At 49.4% G+C, this 25,176-nt stretch overlaps 1 protein-coding gene across 10 annotated transcripts in view; it reads left to right on the top strand.

The window, feature by feature from the left end:
* DNAAF8 (dynein axonemal assembly factor 8) overlaps window positions 1–24,279 on the top strand; it is a 102,660-nt gene extending 78,381 nt beyond the window's left edge. For 7 of the 10 annotated variants that reach the window (XM_068698755.1, XM_068698754.1, XM_068698758.1 and 4 more), the window contains 7 exons: window positions 3,376–3,470; window positions 5,061–5,181; window positions 7,787–8,001; window positions 9,597–9,682; window positions 13,631–13,700; window positions 17,257–17,382; window positions 24,138–24,279. In XM_068698755.1, the coding sequence (XP_068554856.1) occupies window positions 3,376–3,470; window positions 5,061–5,181; window positions 7,787–8,001; window positions 9,597–9,682; window positions 13,631–13,700; window positions 17,257–17,334 (665 nt within the window). In that variant the 3' untranslated portion in view covers window positions 17,335–17,382; window positions 24,138–24,279. Of the gene's footprint in view, window positions 1–3,375; window positions 3,471–5,060; window positions 5,182–7,786; window positions 8,002–9,596; window positions 9,683–13,630; window positions 13,701–17,256; window positions 17,485–19,595; window positions 23,935–24,137 lie in introns of those variants that run through there. The other 3 variants (XM_068698751.1, XM_068698752.1, XR_011101550.1) reach the window with 3 other exon arrangements.
* Window positions 24,280–25,176: the final 897 nt, after the last annotated feature.

The raw sequence follows: 25,176 nt of genomic DNA, 5'->3' as shown, positions 1-25,176 counted from the left end.
GTGTATATTTTGGGTGGGTGAGATAGAAGATAGCTGAGAGTATGGGTGAAGGGTGGGAAAATGGGATGTATTGCCAGAGAGAGAACTAGGAAGAACTAAGGGTATTGTAGGAGAGGGGGAAGGGGAAACTTCCCAAGGGGGGAGGGGGAAGGATGTAATTTAAAAATTCCTAAGGAATCATTAGTTGACTGCCCATGAGTAGTTTGCTTTTCTCAGTGTGGTGCTCTTTGTGCTGTATGTAGTTAAAGGAGTATATTAATAGTAAAATCAATAAACATAAACACGGGTGAGCTAGCAGGGACTGTATGCTTTCAGGTTCCTGTCAAGATCCATTGGATTAATTGGCTCTTTTTATTGTATTCTGTACTGTCAGATCACTCCCTCGTTTTGACCATATCAAAGAGGAGAACTGGTAGTGAAAAAAGTATCATAGAATCGTTAAGGTTGGAAAAGACCTCCAAGATCATCTGGTCTAACTGTCCCCCAACCACCAATATATCCACCACATATAGCTTGGGGAAGAGAATCGACCCCTTGATTTAGAATGTCATTTTGTCAGATATGATCATAATCCTTAGGACTAAGATAAATCAAGAGAGATCTCTTACCATAATTACTTACAGGATCTCATTTGTAGGAGTGACAGGAGAGCAGGGTCTACCTACACAAGAAATGGTCAGAGCTCTTCAGCCAGTACTTTTCCGTTATCAGCCCCTGCTTCTTTTGCTCATAAGATTAATGGATTGCCTTTCCATGTTGCCTTGAGAATGAGAACTCATCAGTCATGGGTAATATATACCCAAACTTAATGTACCCATGCTACACTTAGAGCTTGCCTAGCTTAACTCTGTTACTTTACTCTGTTAGCAAGAGAGCTGTGTGTTAGAGAAACCCTCAGATGTCTGCTTTGGGATTCCCTTCGGATCTCTGCTTCCTCCCAAGGCTGGGCTGGGCACAGAGCTGAACTAGCTGGCCAGCACCTGCCTGCTGAGACCAGATTGTGTATTAGTGTATTAGAGCCAGCTATACGGATGGCTCACAAAGCTGTAATTGCACACATTCAAGGAAAATTGTTGCAGCTGTAGTTTATGTACACAGCAACTCAAATTCAGGAATTTGATCCAGCTGCTATGCTAAGGAGGAGTCTGTCCCTAAGGAAAGGTGTGTTCTTAACCCCTTGCACCTCCAAGAGTTTATCCTTCAAAAAGGGAGAAACATTTGCCTACAAGTTAAGCAGGAAGAGTTCAGTCGTTGCACAAGTGATCATCTGGGGGACCATAGAAAATACTGCTTTCCTAGGAGGGAATACCGAGTTTCCTCAGTTTTGCTCCAGCTGAGGAAGATCTCTAACCAATGCCATCTTGCTGAAATGGAACAAACCCTCAGTGTTTCCTTTGGAAGTGACTAGGGAAATTAAGTAAGATGAAGACCAGCTTCCAGTGATACAGTCAAACCAAGTAGTGCAGTTTTAGTGCCCTGAGGCTCTGCTGCAGAGGTAAACCTGCATTCCTCCCATCTCCTCCGGGCCTTATGAAGTCACTGAGTAGTGCTTTTTTTTGAACCCAAGGAGCAATGTGTGTGCATCCTATACAGTCTTATACCTTGAGCAGAATGAGAGCAAAACATTGCTATTCTGCTTTGAAAGCATTTGTGTTCTTTTTGTAACAGCATCAATGATTTAAACAAGAAAGATTTGACATAGAGGTACATAAAGGATACGGCATGACTTATGCACTGGTTACTTACACAGTCTCGGGATTGTAAACTACTGCATTAAGGACTCTGGCTATACAATACCTAGAGTTAAGAAGTTCCACACAGGGCTGAGTGATCTAGGAGCAGCAAGGCACAATTTTTTTTTTGCAACACGTAGCCTGCAAAAATTATAATATTTCAGAAGATATTTGCGTTTTGTATATTTGTATCCCAGGAGGATGGATCTGTGCCAGCACATTGACAATCTATCTGAACTCCAGTTACATAGAAATAGCTTTTCCTTCTTAAACGTTTTCCACCCACAAATCTCAAAACATTCTGAGTAGTGGTTTATAACAGTGTTGCTTTATAGGATAATATTCAAATGCTAAACTGGAGGGACCTCTCAAGCCCCTGAGTTGAGTTAATGCTATCACTGGCAGCCCCATCATCAATTCACTTTCATAAGCATTCACCCAATTGGATGGCTGTTAGAGAACTTCACAGCTGTGGTACCTGGAAATCTTATTACATTTTCAAATTTAAACATAGTCATAAACAGCTTGCATCCATTTGTTCTTTTGCCAGTACCTGTACTTTAAGTAGTTCTTTTTCTTCTCTGACCTTTTCACCTTGATGTATTTATCAGAAATCAGGCTCCTTATCTTTTTGTTATGTTGGATCTAACAACCTAAGGTCTTTTAGTTTTAACTCTCCAGATGATTCTCCATTCCTTCTCTGATCCTCATGTTCATTCTTTGTACCTCTTCTAATGTCAGTCTGCTTTTTGTGACCACTGGTGAACAGAATCATATACTGCTCTCAGTAATATCTCATACTAATTATAGAATCACAGGATCATTTAGGTTGGAAAAGACCTCTGAAAGACCTTCAACTGTTGTTGGATCGTAATGTTTTCTGTTGCCCTGTTGTACACCCACATCACCAGCATATTTGGGCTTACATCATGGTTATGAAGCACACTTGTTTTACTATCTAATAACTCCTTCCCATTCAGCAAGACTGAACTCTTTGTCAGGGAATGTAGTGATAGGAAAGGGAATAATGGCTTTAAACTAAAAAACGGGTAGATTTAGATTAGATTTAAGGAAGGAATTATTTACTATGAGGGTAGTGAGGCACTGGGAAAGGCTGCCCAGAGAAGTCATTGATGCCCAATCCCTGGAAGTGTTTGAGGCCAAGTTTGATGGAGCTTTGAGCACCCTGGTCTGCTGGGAGGTATCCCTGCCCATGGCAGGGGGCTAGAACCAGATGATCTTTAAGGTCGCTTCCAACCCAAACCATTCTGTGATTCTAAGACTAGCCTGGTGTGATCCAGAAGCACGGGAGAAAAAAATGGGGGGATTAGAGCTAGTATTGAAGAGTTTCACTGGCTCTTTAACATGCTTCCCTTGACTACACTGTGAGGAAAAAGGAGTCTTGTTTACATGTAGAACAAGCTGCGTGATAATAGAGTAGAATCAAAATACCAAGGAGGCAATGAAACTATTCTAAATATAATGGTTTTAAATGTTTGCTATTACTGTACGGAACAGCTGGCCTTTAAAGCAATTACTTCAGTAAGTTGCACATCATCAATCTCTCAGGAAGATGAGTGTGAGTCCAGAGAATGTTTAATTCATGGCCTGAGAGAATCTTCTCATTGTATTTATCTCTCAGGCTCCAAATCCTATCAAATAGCTGTCCGGGATATGAAGCTGTTTTTCCCAGAAGGGCTGTGCTGCGCCGAGTGTCAGACATTAGAGGAGGAAGAGGTAGGATTCTGCCCTTTCCTGAAAAGTATCCTATTGTGTCAGAGCAGTGACTTTGGTCCTGCTATCCCTTGACTTCCTTCCCCTTACCCTGTAGATAATGCGTTCTTGCTGTGTTTCACCAGCTGCTGAGATTTCCTTCTCCTGTGAATGTCCCTGTCACAATGTGCTAACTTTGTATTGACCCAGACAGTCTCAGTGGAAAAGTGCTTTTTCAGATATGTTTGTTCAGTGACCTGTGCTATAAATTCAGGAGGGCTCAGGACTGATGCTTTAGAAGCAAACTTCCCACACTGAGCCAACATCGCTTTGGAAGCAGGTCATAGGGAAGCAGCATCACTGGCGATTGCTGAGACACAGCCGGCCAGAGGCTGATTGTTACCAGGTTTTCTCACGTAGTGTTCAGGAACTGAGAATGAAGCAGGACAGCTGATAATATAGCTCACCAATTGCTGAATGCCCCAGAGTGCATACATGCTCACAGCATGGAGCACTGCCACACATGTGTGAGAAGGGTGCTGTCCCCCAGAGGTACTGGTCCACGGCATGGGAAAGAGTGGAGCAGTCTCTTGTAAGACATCTCATGCTATAAAGTGCTGACACAGCTTACAGAGCTGCTGGGTGCCAGCATCTTTGTCTGCCTACACTGGAAGGCATAAAGACTCAGACCCTTGCCTCTTGGCTGGTATTGTGGGTTGTGCTGAGAAGCCTACCAGTACTGGCATGGACAGCTTCTGCTCATCTGGCCCTTCACACGGCATCAATGCTGGTCTCTGATTCAAACCACCATAACTTGCCAATGGCTAAAATGAAACAATACGTCTTTCCTTTTCAGCTGGTTTTGTATGTTGTTTCCACTCTGACCGGTTTCTTCTCAAAACCAGAGTTTGAAATGATGGGTTATGCCCAGCGAAGGGCTGGAAATTTTTGACCGATGTCCTCATGGCACAGAGGTGACCCAATCAAGTCAGTCCAAGGAGGTTAGCTCTAGAACTGCAAGTAGCTGGCCAGATCTTCAAAGTGCTATGTGTATGTCCTCCCTCTGTGACTCGGTCCGGAATAGCAAGGCTACACTGTGCTGGGACACATGGATGTGCTGATTCAGCCAGAGACAGAAGGGGGCTGCTACACACTGGAGTGACACTGGGTAAAGATCTCACAGAATCGCAGAATTTCTAGGTTGGAAGAGACCTCAAGATCATCAAGTCCAACCTCTGACCTAACACTAACAGTCCTCCACTAAACCATATCCCTAAGCTCTACATCTAAACGTCTTTTAAAGACCTTGAGTCTTGGAGTCTTTGAGCTTCTGGCCGTTAAGAGTTGGGAACAGAGGTGTCTGGATAATACAAGACCGTTAAAAGGATAAAAAGATGCCGTACTTAGTTAAGCCCCAATAAAAAGGAATGCATACAAAATGTTCTTTTATTTCCAGACAACCAGGTGTTTTCTAGGCTGGCAATTATAGGAGTACACAACACCAACAAAAGCTTCACAGCTTGGCTGAATCAATACTTAAGAAGAGTTATCCTTGCAGATTAGGTAACAACGTTCACATGACTTGCCTCTTTCTCCTTCCCTTCCCTCCTGCAGATCTATAACCTGAAACGTGACCCCATAGTTGGTTTGGAAATCAACAAGCAGCGCAAAATCATAAAACATGAATCGGGAGAGCAGCTCAATTTATTGGGCTCTGGGCAACCATGCGATCTTGGTAAGGAAACGCGTAACTCTTGATATAGATTGAGACTGTTATTGATTAATTGGACAGCAAGACAAACCATCTGGTGACAGCAAGATTTGGTATTGATGTCCTTTCAGAAAGGAGAGACAACTGAGCTGCAAAGAGCAGCTCCAGTGGAGTCCGGCCATTTAACTGTTTACCTGCCAGGTGTTGCCACTGCCAGTGCTTTCCTGGGCTTAAATATAGGGCTGTTCAGAAGTGCTGACTTTGTCACCAGCAAAAGAAAAAGCACTGTCAACACAGATAACGTAAGAAACAGTGAACTTTTTTTCTGCTGAACTTTTACAATATGTTTCAATACCAGCTTGGCCACAGTGGTTTGCATGCCCATTCAGAGCTTGCCACAGGAGAGACCGAGACGCCATCGTGATGGGCAATCGTGAGACCTTTTGTTCTGTACATAGATAGGTAGCAATTTATGCAGGGAGTGCTTTTGGCAGTGTAGACATCTATCTCTTGGGAACTGGACTGAGATCTCATTCAGTTCCCACTAGCTGCTGAACAGCTGCCAGCTCAAAATGACTTCCAGTTAGTGCTGGTCTGAATTTGTTCTGAAGGCACAACTTCAGCAAGCCTGTCAGTGCCCTCAGATGCCTACGGTTGCTCTGGGTCTTTTCTGCTGATTGTACTTGATTGCATGTATACAACACAGGCTGTGATGCTGTGCCTTTTACGTCAGGAGATGTAACTCACACATGGATGTTTGTGGACCGATCCCAAGCTTTTATAACCAAGCAGTGACCAGGTAAAGTATCCCAGTGGTATTCACTGGGGAGCAGACATGTTTGGAATCGGGTCATTCTCATTCCTGTAGCTTGAGTTCCGATGTGACCAGCAACCAGGAGGGTGGGCAGCTGAGAAAATGTTCCTGCACTGCAACTGATTGCTGCAGTTAACCCCAGCAGTAAAACCACAACATTGTTGTGGACTGGCAGAAGAGCATGATAAAAATGCTGCGGATATACAGATGCTTATTTCCTATCTTAAGCCCTTACTGATGTGAGACTTTTGGCCCCGTACCAGCAGGTTCACAAGATAGCACATGTAGAAGTGCAAGGATGATGGCAGTAAGTCAAGACCTTTGCCTTAATGAGAGCAAAGGTGTGTGGTAGGCACCAGGTCACTTTGTGTAGGGGGTCTCTGAAGAAGAAATTTCGCAAGGTCATTATCAATGAATTCTTTCCATTGTCTTATATTGACCTTGGACAATGCCCTACACGTTTTTCATGATAATGACAAAAACCACATGTGTAAGGCTCTCCTCAGGCAAGCTCCTTTTTTTCTTTTTTTTTTTTTTTTTTCATGTTGCACGCTAATACATCAGAAATTGGCTACGTGAACATTTTAGATTTAAATGTTAGCTGGGGTGAGGGGTGAGGCCTGTCTCACAACATTACTGACATTTCCAAGCCGTTATACGAGCCCTGAAATAAGAGATTGGCAACTGTGCGTATTTAACAGCAGCTTCTGGGGGGGGGTGACCAGGCTGTTCTGCATGTAGCTGCCTGACCTTATCTGGATGGCTGCGGAGATGTCACCACATTGTTGTGTTTCCTTTGGGATGTGTTGGCTCAAGCTCTGTTCAGAGGGCAAAGCTACAGTGAGAGGAGACTTGCAGGTGTTCCCCATCCAAACTATTCCATGCTGCTATTGCTGACAAGCAGAGCATTTCCCCCAACAGCTTAACTGCACCCTGGAAAAGGCCCAGGCCTGAAGCACAGTTTTGTTGTGACTGAAGTACTTCTTGATTTTAGCCTAGCTTGCAAGTTAACAATAATAACAACAGAGAGCTAGTTGTAGAGAGAGCACGGGTATTCTGCAAGTTTTGTATGGCTCAGTCTTGGGAGCAAATCTCAAAATGTGTGCCCCCAATTTCCTGCTTCATAAGGAAATCTCTTTGCTTTGAAGATGTTTAAGCAGAGTGAAAAGAAAATTAATGTACAGCCCTGATGTGTCTGCGTCTCAGAAAATGTTTTTCAAAGAGCTACTGTCCTGGAAAAGCAAGTACACGTGATCTCTGAACTGTCAGGCACGATATAGTAAGCGCCGCCAGCAAACCAGACACATCATTCACTTCACGGTCTCATCTTAAACGCTAGAGGTAGCTCTTGCACACAAAGAAACCTCCTTTCTGCAATTACCACAAAGCTCTGCCTAATGGACAGACGGATTTATCATGGGGAAAATATGAAATACATTAAATCTTATGTATGTTGCTGAGAATTACATTTTGGATTATAAAAGCAGCTGGATTAACAGATTTCTTTGCTTGGAAGAAATTAAATGGAATAGTGTCTGCTGTAGCAAGCCAGCAGCTGTCCTTGTCTGACTCCTGAAATGGGGTCACAACTGCTGTCTTGTGATCTCCAGAAACGTACACGTAGGCATACAGCAGTTTGACAGTTTGGGATGAGCAATCACATCTGGGAACATCCCAAATGATATAACAATGCCTGAGTGCCTCTGATCTTCCAGTTACTTGTATGTGGCAGGGAAGAATTACTTAGAAGGGCTAGCAGTTGGCGGGGGTACGTATAAAGCAAGCATCTGTTGTGTTTTGATCTTTTCCCATCAGATCGGCCATTGTCTGATAACCTCTGCCAAACCACTTGCCTCGTCTTGCCTGGGATCATCCTTCGGGGGTCAGACCCACCTTATATTGAACTGCTTGATCAGCTTATTGGCAAAGATTTCACAATGACTGGAGTACGCCTCACTGTCCTGGACGCACCACAAGCTCATTGCATCTCTGAGATACTAAGCAGGGCAAAGTGCAGTGTTGCAGCAAAGGTATGAAACAGCTGGAGTTGCTTTGCTTCTTTCCCTGTGGAAGAAGAGTCATTTGATGCAGTGCTGTGCTAAGATGTCCGGGCTAGCTCTGGGCAGCCTAGTTTTGGTAGCAGCATTAGCAGAGCACTGCAATCTGGTCTCTAATATGCTGGTAAGTAATTTGGGCAGCGTGCCTTGCTAGCTCGTCCCTACCTTGTGTTCCTCTATCTCCATTAGCTCACTGACACCTAAACTTGACATTGTTATGTTCAAACATATCCTTACTGTGAATGGTTCATCCCCACTAGACATTTTATTCCATTCACCTATCAGTGAGCAGTTGCTGCTATTATGTATGTTCTGCTGTATTTATCTGGAAGAACAAGACAGAATACAGCATTTTCTATTTCCCTTCCTGTAATCGCACCCCATTAATCCTCTTCTACGATGTTAAATAACCCTTCCACTTTTTGGATGGTGCCCTGGAGTTCTGGGCAGAGATTTAATTTTGTGTCTCATTCTGCTGGTGATGACAACTCAAGCCGCAGTCCAGCATTGAGTTTAAGCAAGTGCTCACGGGGTGTAAGCACAAGATATGCTTCTGGGGTGAGCTAATACATCACTTGACATCAGTGCAGCACTGTGCCTGAACTGTTTTTCTCTTTGTACTTGATGTAGGATAAGCCCAGCATTTCAGGAACCTTGCTAGAGCAAAGCAGTAAGGTGGAATGCACAAGAAAGTGCTGTTAGGAACAGAGAGTAAACAAGAAGGAAAACTACTTATACTGGAAGTAGTGATCAACAAGGGGCTGTTAGAGGCACACAGCGGTTCCTATGAAAAAAATACAAACATTTGTGTTCCTATCCCTTCAGTTCTTATGAGAGTCTTAGGTGTTACCTGTAATAAAAGCAGGTAAGATCTTTTTAGGTTGTGATTTTTTAAACTGACAGCATCCCTTTGAAGTACAGCTGTACAGAATAGCAATTACATCTAGCATCCAATTAGTCTAAGCACTACTTTCTTCTCCTGTGGTTCCCCTGAGGATGCCATCCCTCTGCACACAGGAATGTGCAGACCTCTTTAGGAAGGACAAAGCGAATCAGCGTGTGGGAAGGAGAGCCACAGCAGTGGCACTGCTCTCCTGGCGCTGGAAACGCTTCCTCCTGTCAGAGATGAATTACTCTGGGCAGAGCTGGCATGTCTCCAGGAGGGTCTGGCACTGCTGAGCCAAAGGTGAACATTACAGCATTTGTGTTCCCTTGCCAGAAGGAAGATGGGCTCCTTCAAGTAATGAGTGTTTCTGCTACAGTATCTCAAACATTTACAGTTATCTCCATATTCCTGCTTCCTGCAGACTTAGTGACGGACTAACACCTCTAAGCAACCTGCTTATTTTCACTGTAAGGGATGGGAACAGGAATAATAGCAAGCCACAGGAATGGGTTAACTAACAGTTCAGACGCAATAATCTTTCAGTTTGAAAGAATCTGTCTCTGTCTTTCCTGTCCTCACACAGCACACAACCAGTTATCTGTGCTGTCAGCGGCTCATCAGTGAGGCTTACAGACTTATTTAAGTGGATAGCAACCCAAAGCTCTGTTCTTCCTTCCCATAGTGTTCCCTTTTAATGGACGGTTTGTGTCTGGTGTTAGCAGCAGAGCGAGACAATGCGGTCATTTGCTTCAACTCCCTGCTGGACAGGTAAGTGAGGAACAATATCACTTTAACAGCACTTTTTCACCACTGTCTCAACTCTCTACCAGAGAGTGTGCGGTCTGAACAAGGACAGCTGATCTTCGTTTCTGTAATTCTCTTGTGGTTTAGACTCACATGATGTTAGGTACCACTCAAAGGCAATGTGTTCATCCTAAGCTGTGTTGTTTTTAATCTATTGATATCTCAGAGCATTCCTTAGTCTCAAGTCCGTGTGCCCCATCCTCAGGATGTTAAATACTAAGTTGCGTTGTTTGTTAAGGACTTGGAGTGTCTGTAAGACTAGGCAACATCGTTCCACAAATACAGGGAGTTCTCTAAAATAAGGGCTCACATTGGGAATAGACCTGCTGAATCAATACAATTCCTAGGAGAAATATCTTAGCAGATTCTGTGTTTGTTATGAAAAAAAAAATGCTTAAAATAAATACCAGAGAGCAAAATCAAAAATTAGCCTCTTAAATAAATCACCGCAAATGCTGGGTAGAGGATTTACAGGCCTGATAAAACAAACAGAACCCCTCTACAGGGACTGATTAGTGAAATAGAATGATTATCAGGCCAATTAACCCACTGTCTCCCAGAGGGAAAGTTTCCTTGCACAGGGGGTGGTATTTGGCAATGTGATGTGTAGTTCATGCACATGGTTTCCTCTGGGAAGGAAAGCCAAGAGAATCTGTTTTCTGACACAGTCAGTATAGAGCAGTCCAGCAGCTGCGCCACTAAGGCTGCCATGACTTTGGCTGTTCCATCAGGAGGATTTCCAGACACTGTCAGTGGTCAGGAAGAAGAATTCAAGGATGCTGGAGTTTACAAGCATCGAGGTGATCAAATCAAAACATTTGAATTGGTAGACATCTCGGAGTTCTCATACTTTGATCTAATTTTATGGTGCTCAGCTGCAAGGCTGCACTTGGGAAGGGCAGGTGGAACAAATTCTGTAGCATGTTTTCAAATATGCTTTTAAGCTAATGACAAAATTTGGATATTGCTCCTATTGGTTTAAAATCCCACCCTAGGAAGCCACATCCTAAATCTTCCATCCAACAAGGTACAGCATTAAGGGAAAACAAAGAGCAACTGGTCTTTCAAGTGAGTTTCCTTCTACCCTTTTCCTGCTTTATAGGAAAAAGTGAGCTAAATCAGGAGCCCCAAAGATCACTGCTGAAGGGAGTTCTGGGAGAGTGGCCATCAGCAGGGCTGGGAGCCAATACAGTATCTCCCCCTGTTTATTTTTCCCAGACTTTCAGAGTCTGGGCACTGCATAACACGATCTGTAACACAGTGCTCCCCCCTTCTATAGGTTTAACTTGATATGTTTTAAGATTGCCAGTCTGGAGGCAGCCCCCACAGAGCAGACATCACAGTGGCTTCTCACTGCCATTCACAGTGAGCCCAGGGGCTGAGAGGGAAATGGGGAGGAGTAGATGTGAACATGGCCAGTCTCAGCTGTGTCCCTCGTCCTGTACAGCACATAAACTTCCTTGCCAAACTGCAAAACACATGTGCGTAAATCACAGTGGCACTCCCAAATGGCAGGATCCGCTCTGCCTTTAGCCCCTGTGCCAGAACTGGTGATCCTGCAGCCTCTTAAAACTTGCTCTACAAGAATAATACTTTTCTTCCTGATCAATGATGCATGTGGAAGGGAGGGGCAACAAAGTGTTGCCTGAGGATGGGGAGGTGGAGAGGCATTGATCCTTGGGTAGATCAGCTTCAGCCAACAGGTAAGCTTCCTCCGCCATAAGCTATCATACTGTTTAAAATCAACTTTGCAAGTATCTTTGAAAACACAGCCAGTGTCTCATAAGGACACTTCATGCTAAGGCATCTTCATTGCCTAGTTTATAAACATTTCAAAATAACATCTGAGGTTAATTACACTTACGGCTCCATCAGCAGGAGCCACGTGACCGCTCTTGCACCGAACAGATCGCTGTGTATTTATCTCACCCTTACTGCAGCAGCCCGGGATTCCACTACCTGCACGGGCTCTGGCCTGCGTTTCAGCTGCATTGCTGAAGCACCAGGGTGTAAGAGATTGTTTTGTGGCCCTGGGAGCTGATTCACAGCTGAGCCACATCACTTAGGCTCTGTGCCACGGGGAAAACATTGCCATCTGTATGAAAGCCTGGACATGATGTCAGAGATGGGCTGTGATAAGAAGGAGGAGTCAGGTATTGGGAGGAACAATGCAGGCTCTGCCAGTGTAACTGCTCTCAGTTCAGAGCATATTAAAACTTTCCTAAGCCAGCTCTATCAGTGGCACATCAAGGAGACATTCAGTCACTGGAGGATGTGCTGTGCAGAGCAGCTGCCTTAAAGACAAACACAGATCCTTATAACTGTGCAGTGGTTAGTGTTCAGCTGAAGTGCCCACCCTGTGCACTCTGTTCTCTGGATGTCTATAAATGGCTTATTTCTGATCCAAAGGGCAGGAAGAACAGAGAAGGGGACAAAATGTATGCAGGTGGGGGCACAAAAGCAGCCCGTGAGATTGGCTGGCTGCAAAGAACAGAGCCAAAGTAGGAATCTGGGAGGGTGCCAAGGGTAATTCACAGGGCAGAGTGAAGTAAGCGTTTGGAAGAGGTGAGGGGAAGCTGAAGCACAGCCCAGGAGTAGTGGGGACTGGGATGGGGGAGAATCAAGAGAAGGAAGTGACACACACACAAAGAAAAATGATGTGAGACATCTTTCTTGTTCTGTTAGCATCCAGTTGCCTAGATCTCCAATATATATAACGTTTGAATTTACTCTGTCATAACTTGTTTTTAAAGCCAGACTTCCTAGCTGCAGGGTGGCCGAGGGAAGAATTTACAAGTAGATTCAAAGCAGCTACTAGAAGAAAGGCATGCTCTGCTTTTTATGCGTGACAAACTAGATTTAGTTCTGTAATAAGTGATACATATTTTATAGTGACCACGCTAGGAACTACTCCTGCATGGTTATTTGAGCTTGTAAAAAGTACTTTGAGGTGCTCCTAAGGTTGTTAGGACCTCACTATGTTGTGTAGGGTCTTTAGAAATTCATCTAGTTAACGTGTGGAACTCAGCAAGCAGTGTTTGACCAAAGCTCACAGAAAATGTAGCGGTACTGGAAGAAAATCAGAGTGCAGACTAGACCCTCTGCCTTCCCCTTTCTAGATAATGCAGTGCAATCAGAACAAACGCCAAGTGTTAAGGAACTTAGCTGGATGTTATTCTGTCTGATGAAACATTCTTACCAAATGTTAATTGCTGTTAGCAGGGAGTGATGTTATCCCTATAGGAAGCTCATCTCTGGAGGCTTTGGAGGGAAAGGAGGTGTAGAAATCAAAAGATGAACGCATGAGATGTAAAATCCTGGAGCTGTTGAAAACCACTGAAGGGAAAACTGTTGCCAAGCACAATACCTGGATATGAGGGCAGGGAGTGGTTCTAGAAGCTGAAGACACTGCCTGTGCATGGAGTTAGTTAAAAAGGCAATTTTGAAATTTGTATCTTGCCTTTAAATCTCTCTTGCCTATGTCTTGTGGTCAACTCATGTAGTTTGAGGGAGACCAAAGCAAAACAAGGGCTAGTGAAGCAGAGCTGTTGTCAAAGGCGGGTTAGAAAGTCCTAGGTTTTTGGAAAAACATGCAGATTATGTTAGTTGAGAAAAAGGCCCTTGCAGAGATCTTAAACATCTAGATGTGTGTGCATTTCCCACTGCCCTAGAGACCCCATTATGCAACAGGTCATTACTGTTTGTTTGGAGGCTTATATTTTAAGAATCCAAATCCATTTATACAAAGCTTTGTAAAACCCAGGATTTATCTGTGTAAAGAAGTTCAGTAACAGATGCACATGGCCAGAGCTGCTGGCACTCAGCATAGCTCTCCTTAAAGCTAGGTCATCAGCAGTCTCTGACAGCTTAGATGGCGAAGTAACACTGCCTTCTCTTTTTCTTTACCCCCAGTGTCTGTTGGCAGAAGCAGTCGCTGCTGGACACTGCACAGCATCTCCTTTATCCCCAAAATGAGAAACAGGCAAGTAGAGAAGTTTATAATACAAATATATGTTATTTTGTGCTCCTGTGGTGAATGAAACTTGTCCAAATTGATTGAATTTTAAAAGAAAATTTCAACTTGTGTAAGACGTAAATGTTGCTTCATGACAGCCCCAAGCCTTGGCTTATACTGAGAGCTCAGTGCATGATGGCAGGTAGGACCAAAAGCCTGTCAAACTGGCTTCCACATTACACCGGTAGCACTACTTTGAATCAAAATATTTGGAGATTTTGATAAATATTCAGTATTTTCTGTAGACTTTTTCAGTTTTCAGTTACTTTTTTTTTTTTATGAAGAATCAACACTTTGTAAGATTTCTGCGATATTTCATCAAAAATAAGACAGAAAACGTTCCTTCAGCCCTACTGCCATGCTGTCATGTGTCCTATGTTCTAGAAGTCATGTTTCAGAAGCCCAAATCCAAATAGAAAATGCGAAACTAAACCATTAGCCATTCCAGGGATGGGCTGGCTGAGTCTTCTCTCAGTAGCTCGCCCCAAGAAAGGAAGCACTAAGTTCCCAGTTTTTAAAGACATTTGAGCACTTAATAGAAATAAACCAAACAAATATCTTTAAAATTCTGTCTGTAATCATCAAAGTTTAGTATGAAACAAATAAAGAAGGCAGTGCCTGAAGAGTTGGGACTAGGAGGTATAGAAAGAATTTGGGAGAATGAGAAAGGGTAGCAAGTAGGCAAGCCTCTCCTCTGGATCCCTTTTGGTCTCATCTGCGAGAGTTAGATGTGTTTGTAACTTCACATAATGTTGCAGAGCTGCTGCCTTCAGTACCAGTGTTCCAAGGATTGAACCTGAAAAGACACAGAGCCCTCTTTGAAGTCTGTGTTCCTGCCTGTAACACAAGCAAGACTACCCCAAACTTCCCCAAAGTCTCACAGCTGCTGTTTTCAGCAGCTTTCTCTAAAGTGCAGCGAGCTTCTCCCGGGGTTTAGCTGGGATTGTGTGTGCTGCAGTGCCTGGAAGGTCTGCCTGCACAACTCTGCGATAGCTGCAAGGCTGTCAGAGCACAGCGCGTGCTGCTGCCAGCGTGCCCGTCTGTTGCCAAGTAATGTGACAGGGCAGCCAGGCCAGGCTGGCTTCTGATTTGCTTTGAAAAGGACATTGCATATCTCTGGCTGACACAAAATCCTTTCTGCTTCACGGCCACGGAGAATCAGCCTATCAGCACGAGGTTTATAGTACTTTCTGTGATAGATAAGATAAAAAGCAAATACGCTCAGCCCTTTTCCCTGCTTTTAGCAGTCTGGGCCGCTGAATCAAATCCCTCTGGCATTGCTGGAAGCAGGGGCTATTCACAGCAGTTCAGAGCTTAGACCACAAGTCTAGCCCTGGGACAGTGGTGGCTGCAGCACTTCTCAGCGTGGTTTGCAAGAAGCACAGCAGCAAGGGGTGTTTATTTTCAAAGGGGCCTTTTGCTCCATAGTTCAGGGTGGGTTTAGAAATCACAGAGCAAGATCTGAGGAGCAAGCTCACTGGGGAATGATTGTAACTCAAAGGATGTCCCTAGAAACCATGTTTGATCCTCTGATCTCGTGCTAATGAGTTTATGAAATGTCAGCTAGGCTTTCCAGGTCAAAGCTAATGATCATCAACATGATATCAGGCAAAGTTCAAGAGGGTTAAGTGAACATGGATTTCTAATCCTCATGGTTTCAGCACAGCTGTATTGTTCCCTGGTGGAGTCAAGCCATGGCATTGAAAAGGAATTTTATACTTGCTCCCTGTGTGATTTGGGACTAGGCAATGGGATGAGAATTCAGATTTCCAAATGCTTACTGTTTCTGTGCTGACATCTATGTCTGGGCTAGTTGTCTTGCCCCCTTCTGTAGCTGCTGAGAGAAGCAAGCATTTTTATTGCACGTTTCATCTGCCCTATTTGAAACATTGACCTTAGGAACAGATGAATTCACGCTTTGGAAGTGTCTTATCCTCACGCAGTGACCCTGCAGATGCCTGCTCCCCACACAAACTTATCTCACCACACACAGACCAGCTCATATCTGGAAGTGATAACGCCACTTTTTGTTGGTGTCACCGTTAGGGGCTGGAATTTCCAGTGGGTCTCTGTGACATGGTCCTGGATGTCCCCACACCTGGACAGGGCTGGAATCTCTCCAGAAAATAGAGCAGTCAAGGAGTGCTGTGTTCAAACAGCGTTACGATACCTCAGGACTCAGATGTTCTGTGGCTTGGCAGAGTTTCTCCTTGCATGCAGCTCTCTGTACTGCAGCTGGGACAGGGCCATGAGGCCAGGGTTTCTGTCCCTCAGCGGTGGTGCAGCACGTCACTGACCTGCCACCATTAGCAGGTCAGAAGAGGAGACAGCAGGGTCTCTGCTCATTCCTCAGCAGCAGCTCTGAGCCTCTGCTGACAGGGAGTGCTAATCCCTCTGCTTTGCCTGGAGCCTCAAGCAGATGTCAGCAGCTACGATGGCTGCTCCAGCACCTCCCTCCCTTCAGACACAGCCAAAAGCTGGGAGTGGAGCAGAGCAACACAGGCAAAACACATCCTGGGCACAATCCTGAGCCCTTCAGCAGGAGGGCTGCTGTCCTGTAAGAGTCCTAAAAGCAGCTTTGAGGAGAGGCAGAGTAGTGGCAGGAGGAGGATCCAGGGGCTGCATGGGGTGGGCTGCCATGGTTAATGCTGTGGGGGAACATGCTGTTCATCAGCACAGTCAGAATGACAGGCAGGTCACAAAGGTCTTGCTGCTAAGCTGGCCACCTGAATTCTGAAGCCACTGTGCCAAAGAGCATGAAGTTTAACAAGAGCAAGTGTCGGATTCTGCACCTGGGAAGGGGCAACCCTGGCTGTACGTACAGACTGTGGGACAAGAGGCTGGAGAGCAGCCCTGCAGAGAGGGATCTGGGGTTTTGGTTGATAGCAGGTTGAGCCTGAGCCAGCAGCGTGCCCTGGCAGCCAGGAGGGCCGACCATGTCCTGGGGTGCTCCGAGGCCGGCACCGCACCACTCAGGGAGTGCTCGTCCTGCTCCGCTCTGCCTGCTGCGGCCTCACCTCAAGCACTGCATGCAGGGTTGGGCACCACAGTATAAAAAGGACATTAAACTATTACAAATCATTCAAAGAAGGGCTACAAAGAGTTGTGAAGGGTCTGGAGGCATTGGTCTCAATGATCCTTGTAGGTCCCTTCCAACTCGGGACATTCTGTGCTTCCAGGGGTGAGATTTGGGAAGGTGAGGCAGAAGCAGCCAGGGGGAGGGAGTCAGATTTGGAGTGGGGAGTCCCACTTGGCACTACACATGATATTCGTTTTCAATTCCTTGAAAATCTTGAGAATGGCCAAACAATTGTAACAAGTAGCAGACTGTTCCTGCTATGGGATGCTCGTAGTTACCTCTGTGCAGGGATTAATCCAATCCAAAACACCGCTACCTGGTAAATACCCTCACTGTGCTGCCTGCCTGCGCCATGCGCAGGAAACCTACCTCTGAAAAGAAGTTTTCTTTGCGATGCACAGAAATCACAGCTTGCCCCCAACACCCTCCTCCTTTTCTCCCCAGGCTAAAGAGCTGCTCTGTTGCCTTTTTGATTCCCTGACGTCTGAGAGCATCCACCGCATCGAATCCCAGGACCGCTAGCCAAGATGGTCAGTGCCGCCAAGCAGCAAGGGGGTGGATGCCGTTGTGGTGGGTATCTCTGTAGACAGACACCAAGGGGGCTCCCAGCCTCCGAGAGTATTAAGATTTGTTTGTCATTAAAACAAAGTCTGAAGCATGGTATTAGCATCAGTAAGATAAATGAGATCGGTGGGAGGAAGGATCAGTGCCCAGGAACAAATCTTTCTGAACTGCAGCTGTGCTTTCTAGTGGAGTGCATTCTCAGGCAATCTCCTTGCATTTGTGGAGCAAGGTTTGGAGTGTTCAGCTGGCTGGGAAAAAGATCAGGAGGCAAGCACAGAGGCAGAAGTTCACTGCTGGCTCTCTCTCGGGCACCTGGGGACTCCCATCTTCCTCAGGCCCAAGAGACAAGACTCCATGCTCTGCTGCTACTGTGGTCTTTGAACGAAAGACAAAACCACAGTAAGTAACGTGGAAATAGGTGGAGGGAAGGTTGGATCCCTGGAGAGCTGAGTACACCAGGTAGAGCCATTAAAGACAACTGAAAGCTGTCTCTGCTCTGGCAGCCCTGTTACCATCTCTGCCCAGCCCCAGCTCATTGCCCACCCGTGGGTGCTCAGCCCTGCCCTGTGTTCCTCACTCCCCAGAAAACTGATCTAGTGCTGCTCCTCCTCTGCCGAATCCTTTTGGTGAGCTGTCTGGCAAGGTGGCCGGCTTTAAGGTGAGGACTGTCAGTCTTCTGGGGACCTTCTGGGCAAATTCAGCTCCTTTGGGGAAGATTTCACAGCCCAGCAGGCCTCTTGTTCCCACCTGCCCCATTGAGGTGGACTTAACACATGCACGTGCACCTGGTACAGATGTCACAGTCGTGGCACCAACAGTCCCCATATCACCTCCAGGTGGTGTTAATGCAGCGTGGCATGCAGCTGGCTGGCCACCTCTGGCTGTTGCTGGCAGGGTGAGCCCGTCCCACGCAGAGCCTTTCCCTCCACAAGAGCCTGGAGCAAGTCCTCCTCGCAGCCATCCCTCACACAGAACACCACTGCGTGTCTCCTCAAGAGGAGCTCCAGAAACCACGTGCCCTGAGCCCCCGGGGCTCAGCGTGACCAAAAAGCCTGCTCTGCTCCTGCAGCTAAGTAGGCCATTTTGCTGCACTCCAGGCACACTTCTGTCGTGCTCATTAGCCACGTACAGCCTTGAAACAAACGAAAATTAAAAGGATCCTCCCCCTGCGCTTGGGGAATTTGATCTGAAAAAAAAAAAATGTGAGAAATGGGATCACAGGGAGCTGCACAGCCCCCTTCCCTGAGCCTGGGGGACTCATACGTCAGGAGGTGACGCTCCTGTGACCGGCAGCACTTAGCCCAGGGAGGCCGTGTCCTGTCTGGGGACACCCCAGCAGCACGTGGGACTGCAACAGCGTTAGGCCAAGTAACAAACCAGGGCCTGGTACAGCAATTACCCGGTACCTCAGCCCCTTCCAGAGAGCCCCACCGTGGAGGCTTGCTCTTTGTGAGCCCCCGGCTGCAAACACCCCAGGACTGTGCCTCGGTTTCCCACCCATGGCACTGCCGCATCCCGCAGGCACACCAGCAGAAATGGGGCAGCACCTGGGGATTTTTGAGAGACGCTGCAGCCCTGTCTTCAATCCCAATTTTAAAGCCCAGCTAATTAGTCTTGGTGTAACGAACTAGCACGCCCTGCGCAGAGCAGGGGAAAGCATCATCCTCTGATATTTCCCAAATGCCAGGATTCCATAAATAACCTCACCAGCCTTTCCTCCCAGAGCTCCCCACTCCTCTCCTGGAGCACCGTGGGCCCTGCAGGATTCAATCCCGTCGCCCCGCCGTCAGCTCCGGCAAACGGAGCCGCAGCTCGCCCGGTGTTTTCCTGCAAACTGCCACAAGGCAGCCAGGATTAGCTAATCAGCGCTGAGGAGCAAATTAATGACTGCTAGAACTAGGAGAAAGGCAGATTTGATCTGAGATTGCCAGCTTTGCAGCTGGCTCCTACTTGCAAACAATTCATTTAGATTATGAAAGCAAGAAATTGAGTACAAAACCCCCTAGATTGTTTGCTTCCTAGAGAAAGAAAAGAAAAGAAATGGAATTTAGATTAAAAATTATGCAGAATAGTATTAATTCCCCACCCTCTCGTGCCTCCCCTCTTGCTGGAAAACCAGAGCTAATCAGAATTTAGCATTGTTCTGCTGCCAGTGGCAGAGCTGCCTCAATGGAGGAGAGAGAAAATACAGTAGGTGGCATTTGGTGTTAACTCCTTAGGGGCCTGCGATGAGGAAGATGGGAACACAGCGCCCTGTGCCCGTCTCCTGGTTCCCCGGTGTGCCCCAGCTCTGCCATCACCTCCCCACAATCTGCGGGTGCCTCGGGGTAGGGAGCAGCTGACCTCTTCTCAGCCACCACGTGCAGGTTTGGCAGCTGCCTGGGGGCTTGGCAAAGTGACCAAACCAATTCTTCTGCCCTCCTGAAGCGAAATGACAAGGAAGAGCCCATATTCAAACGAATAACATCGGAACAAAACTCGCAGATATTTCCCTTTGGTGTCCCCTCTCCATCATAATTCAGCTGAGCGAAACAGGATTGAAAACACGTGGCACCTGGAACTGGAACAACCCCCTAAAACAAACGGGTGGATTTGATTTGGGCCAGAATGACTTCTTTTCATTTAGCATTTACTTTTATTCACCCAAATAAATAGTTTCTGCTCCAGCCCTATGCACGGGAGCCCCGCGGAGCACCCGGGATGTCTCCCATCACTGCTCAGACAGCGTGTGGGGACTTGCTGCCCTCCCCGTGGGCGGCATGAGCACAGCTGAGGAATTGGGTCCCAGTTTCAGCTCCGGAGGCCCACAACCAGCTCTGGAGGTGGGCTGGGGGCAGCTGTGCGGCCGTGCCAGGGCTCTGCTGCTTGCAGCAGCATCTTGCTATTTTAGGTTGCCCTTGCTACTGGCTTCACATTTCATTATCAGCAGATGTGGCCCTGGAGGCGTGCCGGGCATGACACTGCCTTCGCTCGCTGCCTGCATCCTCCCTTCTGCAGCGCCTGCTCCTGCGGGCAGCGGAGGAAGCACGGGGACCTGTGTGGTCCTGGGGGCGGCACAGCCACAGCCCTGCTCCCCCCACGACCTCGGGGCCGGGTGCTGGAGGTCTAAGCCTCCCCTGGTAAATCACCACCATTGGATTTATGGGGCAGAACGGGGAGAGGGGCAGAGCCCGTGGGTCACCCCGTGTGCTCCTGTGGCCGCAGACCCCCTGTCCTGCTTGGCTCTGCGGCAAGGCCTGGGCTGGCCCCTGTGTTTGTGGTGTGACAGCAGCACCGTGTCCTGCTCGGGCTGTGCTGCGGGGAGCGTCTTTGTCCCCGTCCCCATCCCGGGGTTGGGACCAGCACCGCCACAGCGGGCGGGCAGTGTCCCCTCTTGATCTCCTCTCCCCGGGGCCCCGTCGCAGCGGGAGCTGCTGATTAATTGGCACTTGGCAATTCCCCGTGGCCAAGGGGCTGGAGGAGCACAAAGGGCGATTTGTCTGCGAGGCTGCAAGCTTTGATAAAGCAGGGCCGGGGATGACTCAGATGTGGGTAATTAAAGCGTTTGAAGCAGCGGATGGCTCGGGCAGCAATACCAGCTCCAGGCTCTTTCAGCTGCTGGAACTGGGTCACGCAGGAGCCTGGTGCTGGTGTGGCCGTGAGCCAAAGGCACTGCCAGTGCCCGTGTGCCGGAGGGCGGCCGGCTCGTCCCTGCCCTGGGGCTGTGCCCGCTGCTCTGCGGGCACCGGGCAGCTCTGGGGGGGCTGTTCCAAGGGGTCTGCGTGCAGCTGGTACAAGTTCAAACCCGGAGCCCTCCTCCCTTGGGAGTCCTCGTGCCCTGTGAAGCACAGCGGGAGGCCACTGGGGAGCTCCCGGCTGCTCAGCACCTTCCGCGGGGGCGCAGCCGCCCTCGTGTCTCATCTGCAGCCTTTAATCCTTCCCATGTGGTACCTTCAGGGCTACAACACAGCCAAAAGCCATCTTACGCGTGTTGCAGACGTGTTGGGGGTGCCTTTAAGCCCCTGGGGTGTTGCAGAGGACTTAGAGCCGGGCTCCAAGAGCCACGTCTGCAGGATGGAGCCCACCAACAGCCCCCTGCCTGCATCTCCAGTCCTCACCCCATCTCCAGTCCTCACCCCGTCTCCCAGCCTCACCCCATCTCCCATCCTCACCCCATCATCTCCCGTGTCCTCTCCCTCCGAGGCCGGGCTGCAGCAGTCTCCATGGTAACTCGGGATGCCCGTGGAGCCTGGAGCGAGGCGTTCAGGCAAGGGAGGGCACAGTGCCGGGGGTGCTCCCTCGTCCCCGGGCCTCATCATTGCACCCCAAAATCCTGGTCAGCTGCCCCATCCCCAAAGCTGACAAACCACCCATTTTTCAGCCCCAAAATGCTGGGGTTTGTACCTTGTTGTGGAAAAATGTTAAAACCTCTGTTGATGTAAATACGTCAGAGGTGCCAACAGCCTCCAGCCCTCCTCTGTCCCGTGCCAAAATCCTCCCCACAGGCTGAGGCTGGAGGGAACGCGGTCAGAGCCTGGCAGTTTGGGGATGCCTGGGGGGCTGCTTCCACTGGGGATGGGATGGGATGGGATGGGGATGCAGCTCTCCTCTCTCTTTTCCTTTGTCCCTGTGCGACTTCATGTGTCACACGAGGTCACCTCTCCCCACCTGCCATGAGCTGTGGCCCCCCTGGAACATCCCAAGCATCCCACGTGGCAGGGGCTGGATTTTTCCCCACTCAGGACAGGTTTCCTTGCTTGGCTCAGGCAGCTTGTCCCAACCAGGTCCTGCTGCAGCCATCAGGCTTTGGGTGCCACTCACCCATCACCTCCTGACAGCGGCCAGCGCGGCTCCGAGATGTCCCCCAGCACCGGGGACTCACCAGCAACCCACGGTGGGGGGCTCAAATCCACACCACCGTGACTCACGTTTCCTCCCAGCGCCCAGCTCCTCGGCTCGCTGCCACCTCTATTTTTGGAGCCTCTCAGCCAGGAGGAGTGCGGATCATGAATAAGCTCACCACGCTGGCCCCGCGTCTCCCCGACGTCTCCGTGCGGCTCCGGCAGCGCCCCCCCGGGCTCGCGGTGCCCGTCCCTGTGCTGCTGCAGTGCTGGGGACGGATCCTGCGCAACGGCAGCCCCCGAGCAGCATCCGCGTGAATCAGCCGGGAGCTGAGGTGGCGGCGTGGTAGCAAAATATTTCCTTTTAAAGGGCTTGTTTGGGGTTCTGGGGTTGGTTTTTGTGTTTTTTTTTTTTTTTGGCTAGCTGCAGAGCCTCGCGCCGACTTGGCGTTGATCAGCTGTGCTCCAAACGAGCAGATCATTCACAGTTATTTTTGCTCGCAACCTCCGGTATTTCAGGTGGGCCTGCAGCAGCTCGCTTCACATCTCCACGCACAAAACTGGCCAAATGAGGTTCCAGAAGTGGAAGCAGAATTTGGGGAGGAGCCTCCGAGAGGCTGCAAGGTGCTGGTGTGGCAGGGCCGGGTCCGTGTGGCCCTGCTGCCGGTGCCAGGCTCGCCACAAACCCACCCGTATTTTTCTTGTCCATCGCCTGGGGACTGGTGATGGAGAAGAAAAAGTGGCCCCGGGATTCCCTGGACCCCTCCACCCTGGTGCGGTGCCCGCGGCCACAGTCAGTAACCGTGGGGTGATGGAGGTGCTGGGAGTGTGAGGCTGGAGGAGGGTGGCACGTGGCGAGAGGGATTCAATCAACACAACCGAGCACTCTGAGCTTTGGGGTTTTGGGAGGGGAACGGGGCCATGACAGTGTGCTCGTCCCTCTGTCCCCACCATGGGGTGGCTCGGCGGCTTCCCCCAGCCCCGTTACCCCCAGGGGCTTCTCCGAGAGGCCAGGAGCAGACCCAAGGGGCTGTAGCAGCAGCTTGGCCACCCGCAGTCCCCATCCTCACAGTGCTGGGCTAAAATTATCCTCCTGGCTTGGAATTAAGCGAACAGCTCAGCCAAACAGAACCCGAGTGGGCCACTGCGGGGCCATCAGACCGCGGCTTTGCCTTTTCTGTCTGTGATAAGGAGGGGAGGGCCCTTTCAGCCACAGCCCGGTGACAGTGACATTGATTTCCTAGACCTTTCGGTGTGGCCAAATCTGTATTTTTAGCTGGAGAAAAAAAAAATGAAAAAAAAAAAAAGAATAAATCACGTGGCCAAGTCCCTGCCCTGATGCGAAGCAGCCTGGAAGCAGGAGATGAAAGCCTTCGCCGCCGGAGCCAGCAGATGTGCAGGGCTCGCCGCCTGCTCCCCGTGTCCCCAGCGCGGGCACTGTGCCACCAGCCTGTCCCCTGCGCCCCCGGCCCCTCCAGGTGCCAGCCCCGCTCCCGAGGGGCCGGGTGCCCGCGCGTCCCCTCGGTGTCCCCGCAGCCCTTTGCCTTTCGGGGGGCGCTGCCTTCGTCTCCCCTTCCCTGCCACCTCCTCCTCCTCCTCGCTCTCCCCCACCCTGTTCTCATTTCCCCAAGAAGACTTTAATGAAATCTGCCCTTAATTAAATCCACATTCATTTGCATAATTACCAGGAAATTGAAATTAGCCTGCCGACGTGGCTGGAATACGTTTGGGTGCGAGGAGGCCGTGCCCGCTCGGCACCTGTCCCCATCCCCGCTCCCAGCCCGGGGGGACCATGCTGTCCCTGCCATCCCTTTGGCTTTATTTTAAAAAAAGAAAGTCTTCACCGCCATTCAGAATGTTTTTTTTTTGCTTTTATAACTATATATTTTGTCATTTTTTATGTTTTTAGTTGCTTTTTTTTTTTTTTTCCTTTTTCAACAGTGACAAACTGAGGTAACGTCTGTGACACTACAGCCTCTCCTACGGGAAGAAGGTCCGAAACCCGACAGCCGAGGGAAGTCGAAATAAAAACCTGACAAACTGCCCGAGGTGGCGACCACGGTGCCCGCCCCGCGAGGGACGCCCCGGGGAGCCCTGGGTTCCTTACCTACATTATTGCACGAAAGATCGAGGACATCGAGGGACCTAAGGCAAAAAGGAGAAAAAAACCGCGCCTAACATCTCTAAATCTGTGCGATGCTACTTCTAAAACCGGACCTGGGCTCCTGCAGGCAGGCAGGGCTGGGGGGGGGACGGGGACGGGGATGGGGACAAGGGGGCAGCGGCACTGGTGGCAGGCTGCGGTGGGGTCACAGGGGGACACGGCGGGACCCCCGCCTGCCTGGCGGCTGCTGTGTAAACTGCTGCTGCTTCGGGGTAGCGTGATAGCCCTTTGTGCGGTAGTTCGGGGTCCGGAGGGGATGGGGGTGCCGGGGGCCCCTCAGGGTGCCCCCCCCACCCCGTGCCCATGGGTCCTGCAGCAGCATCAGCAAAGCCCTGCCAGGGTTGGGGGGGGGGGGGGCATCTGCCCCCGTGTCCTCGGCGTGAAGGGGCCACCGTGGCTCCTGCCCCCGCCCTGCCTCGCCGCGCGCAGACCCCGGGGTGCTGGGGACAGGGTGGCAGCGAGGAGGGGTGATGGGGACCCTATGGAGGACCCTGGGGAGGTGGCTCAAAGGTGTGGGTCTGTTGTCGCCCCCCCCCCCAGCTCCTTCCTGGCCATGCAGGAGCCACCAGGCCAGCCCCGGAGCTGTGCCACCGCATTCCTAATCCCTGGGTAGGAAAAGGCTGCAAAATCCCCCCGGCGCATCGCGGATCCTGGCCCTTTGCCCACCCCCCCTGAGCCCTAACCCCCCCCAGCCGCAGCTCCCCAGCCCCAGCAGGGTCCCTCCGGCCATTGCCGCCCCGCGCCGGGGCAGGGAGGACAGGGTGACACACAGTGACACTTGCTACATCAATGGCTGCCGGCGCACGGCGGCGGCTG

This window comes from Anas acuta, chromosome 15, assembly GCF_963932015.1.
Source record: "Anas acuta chromosome 15, bAnaAcu1.1, whole genome shotgun sequence".
NCBI classification, from domain to species: Eukaryota; Metazoa; Chordata; class Aves; order Anseriformes; family Anatidae; genus Anas; species Anas acuta.
The sequence above is the reverse complement of the archived record's forward strand: the minus strand, read 5'-3'. Positions and strand labels throughout refer to the sequence as shown.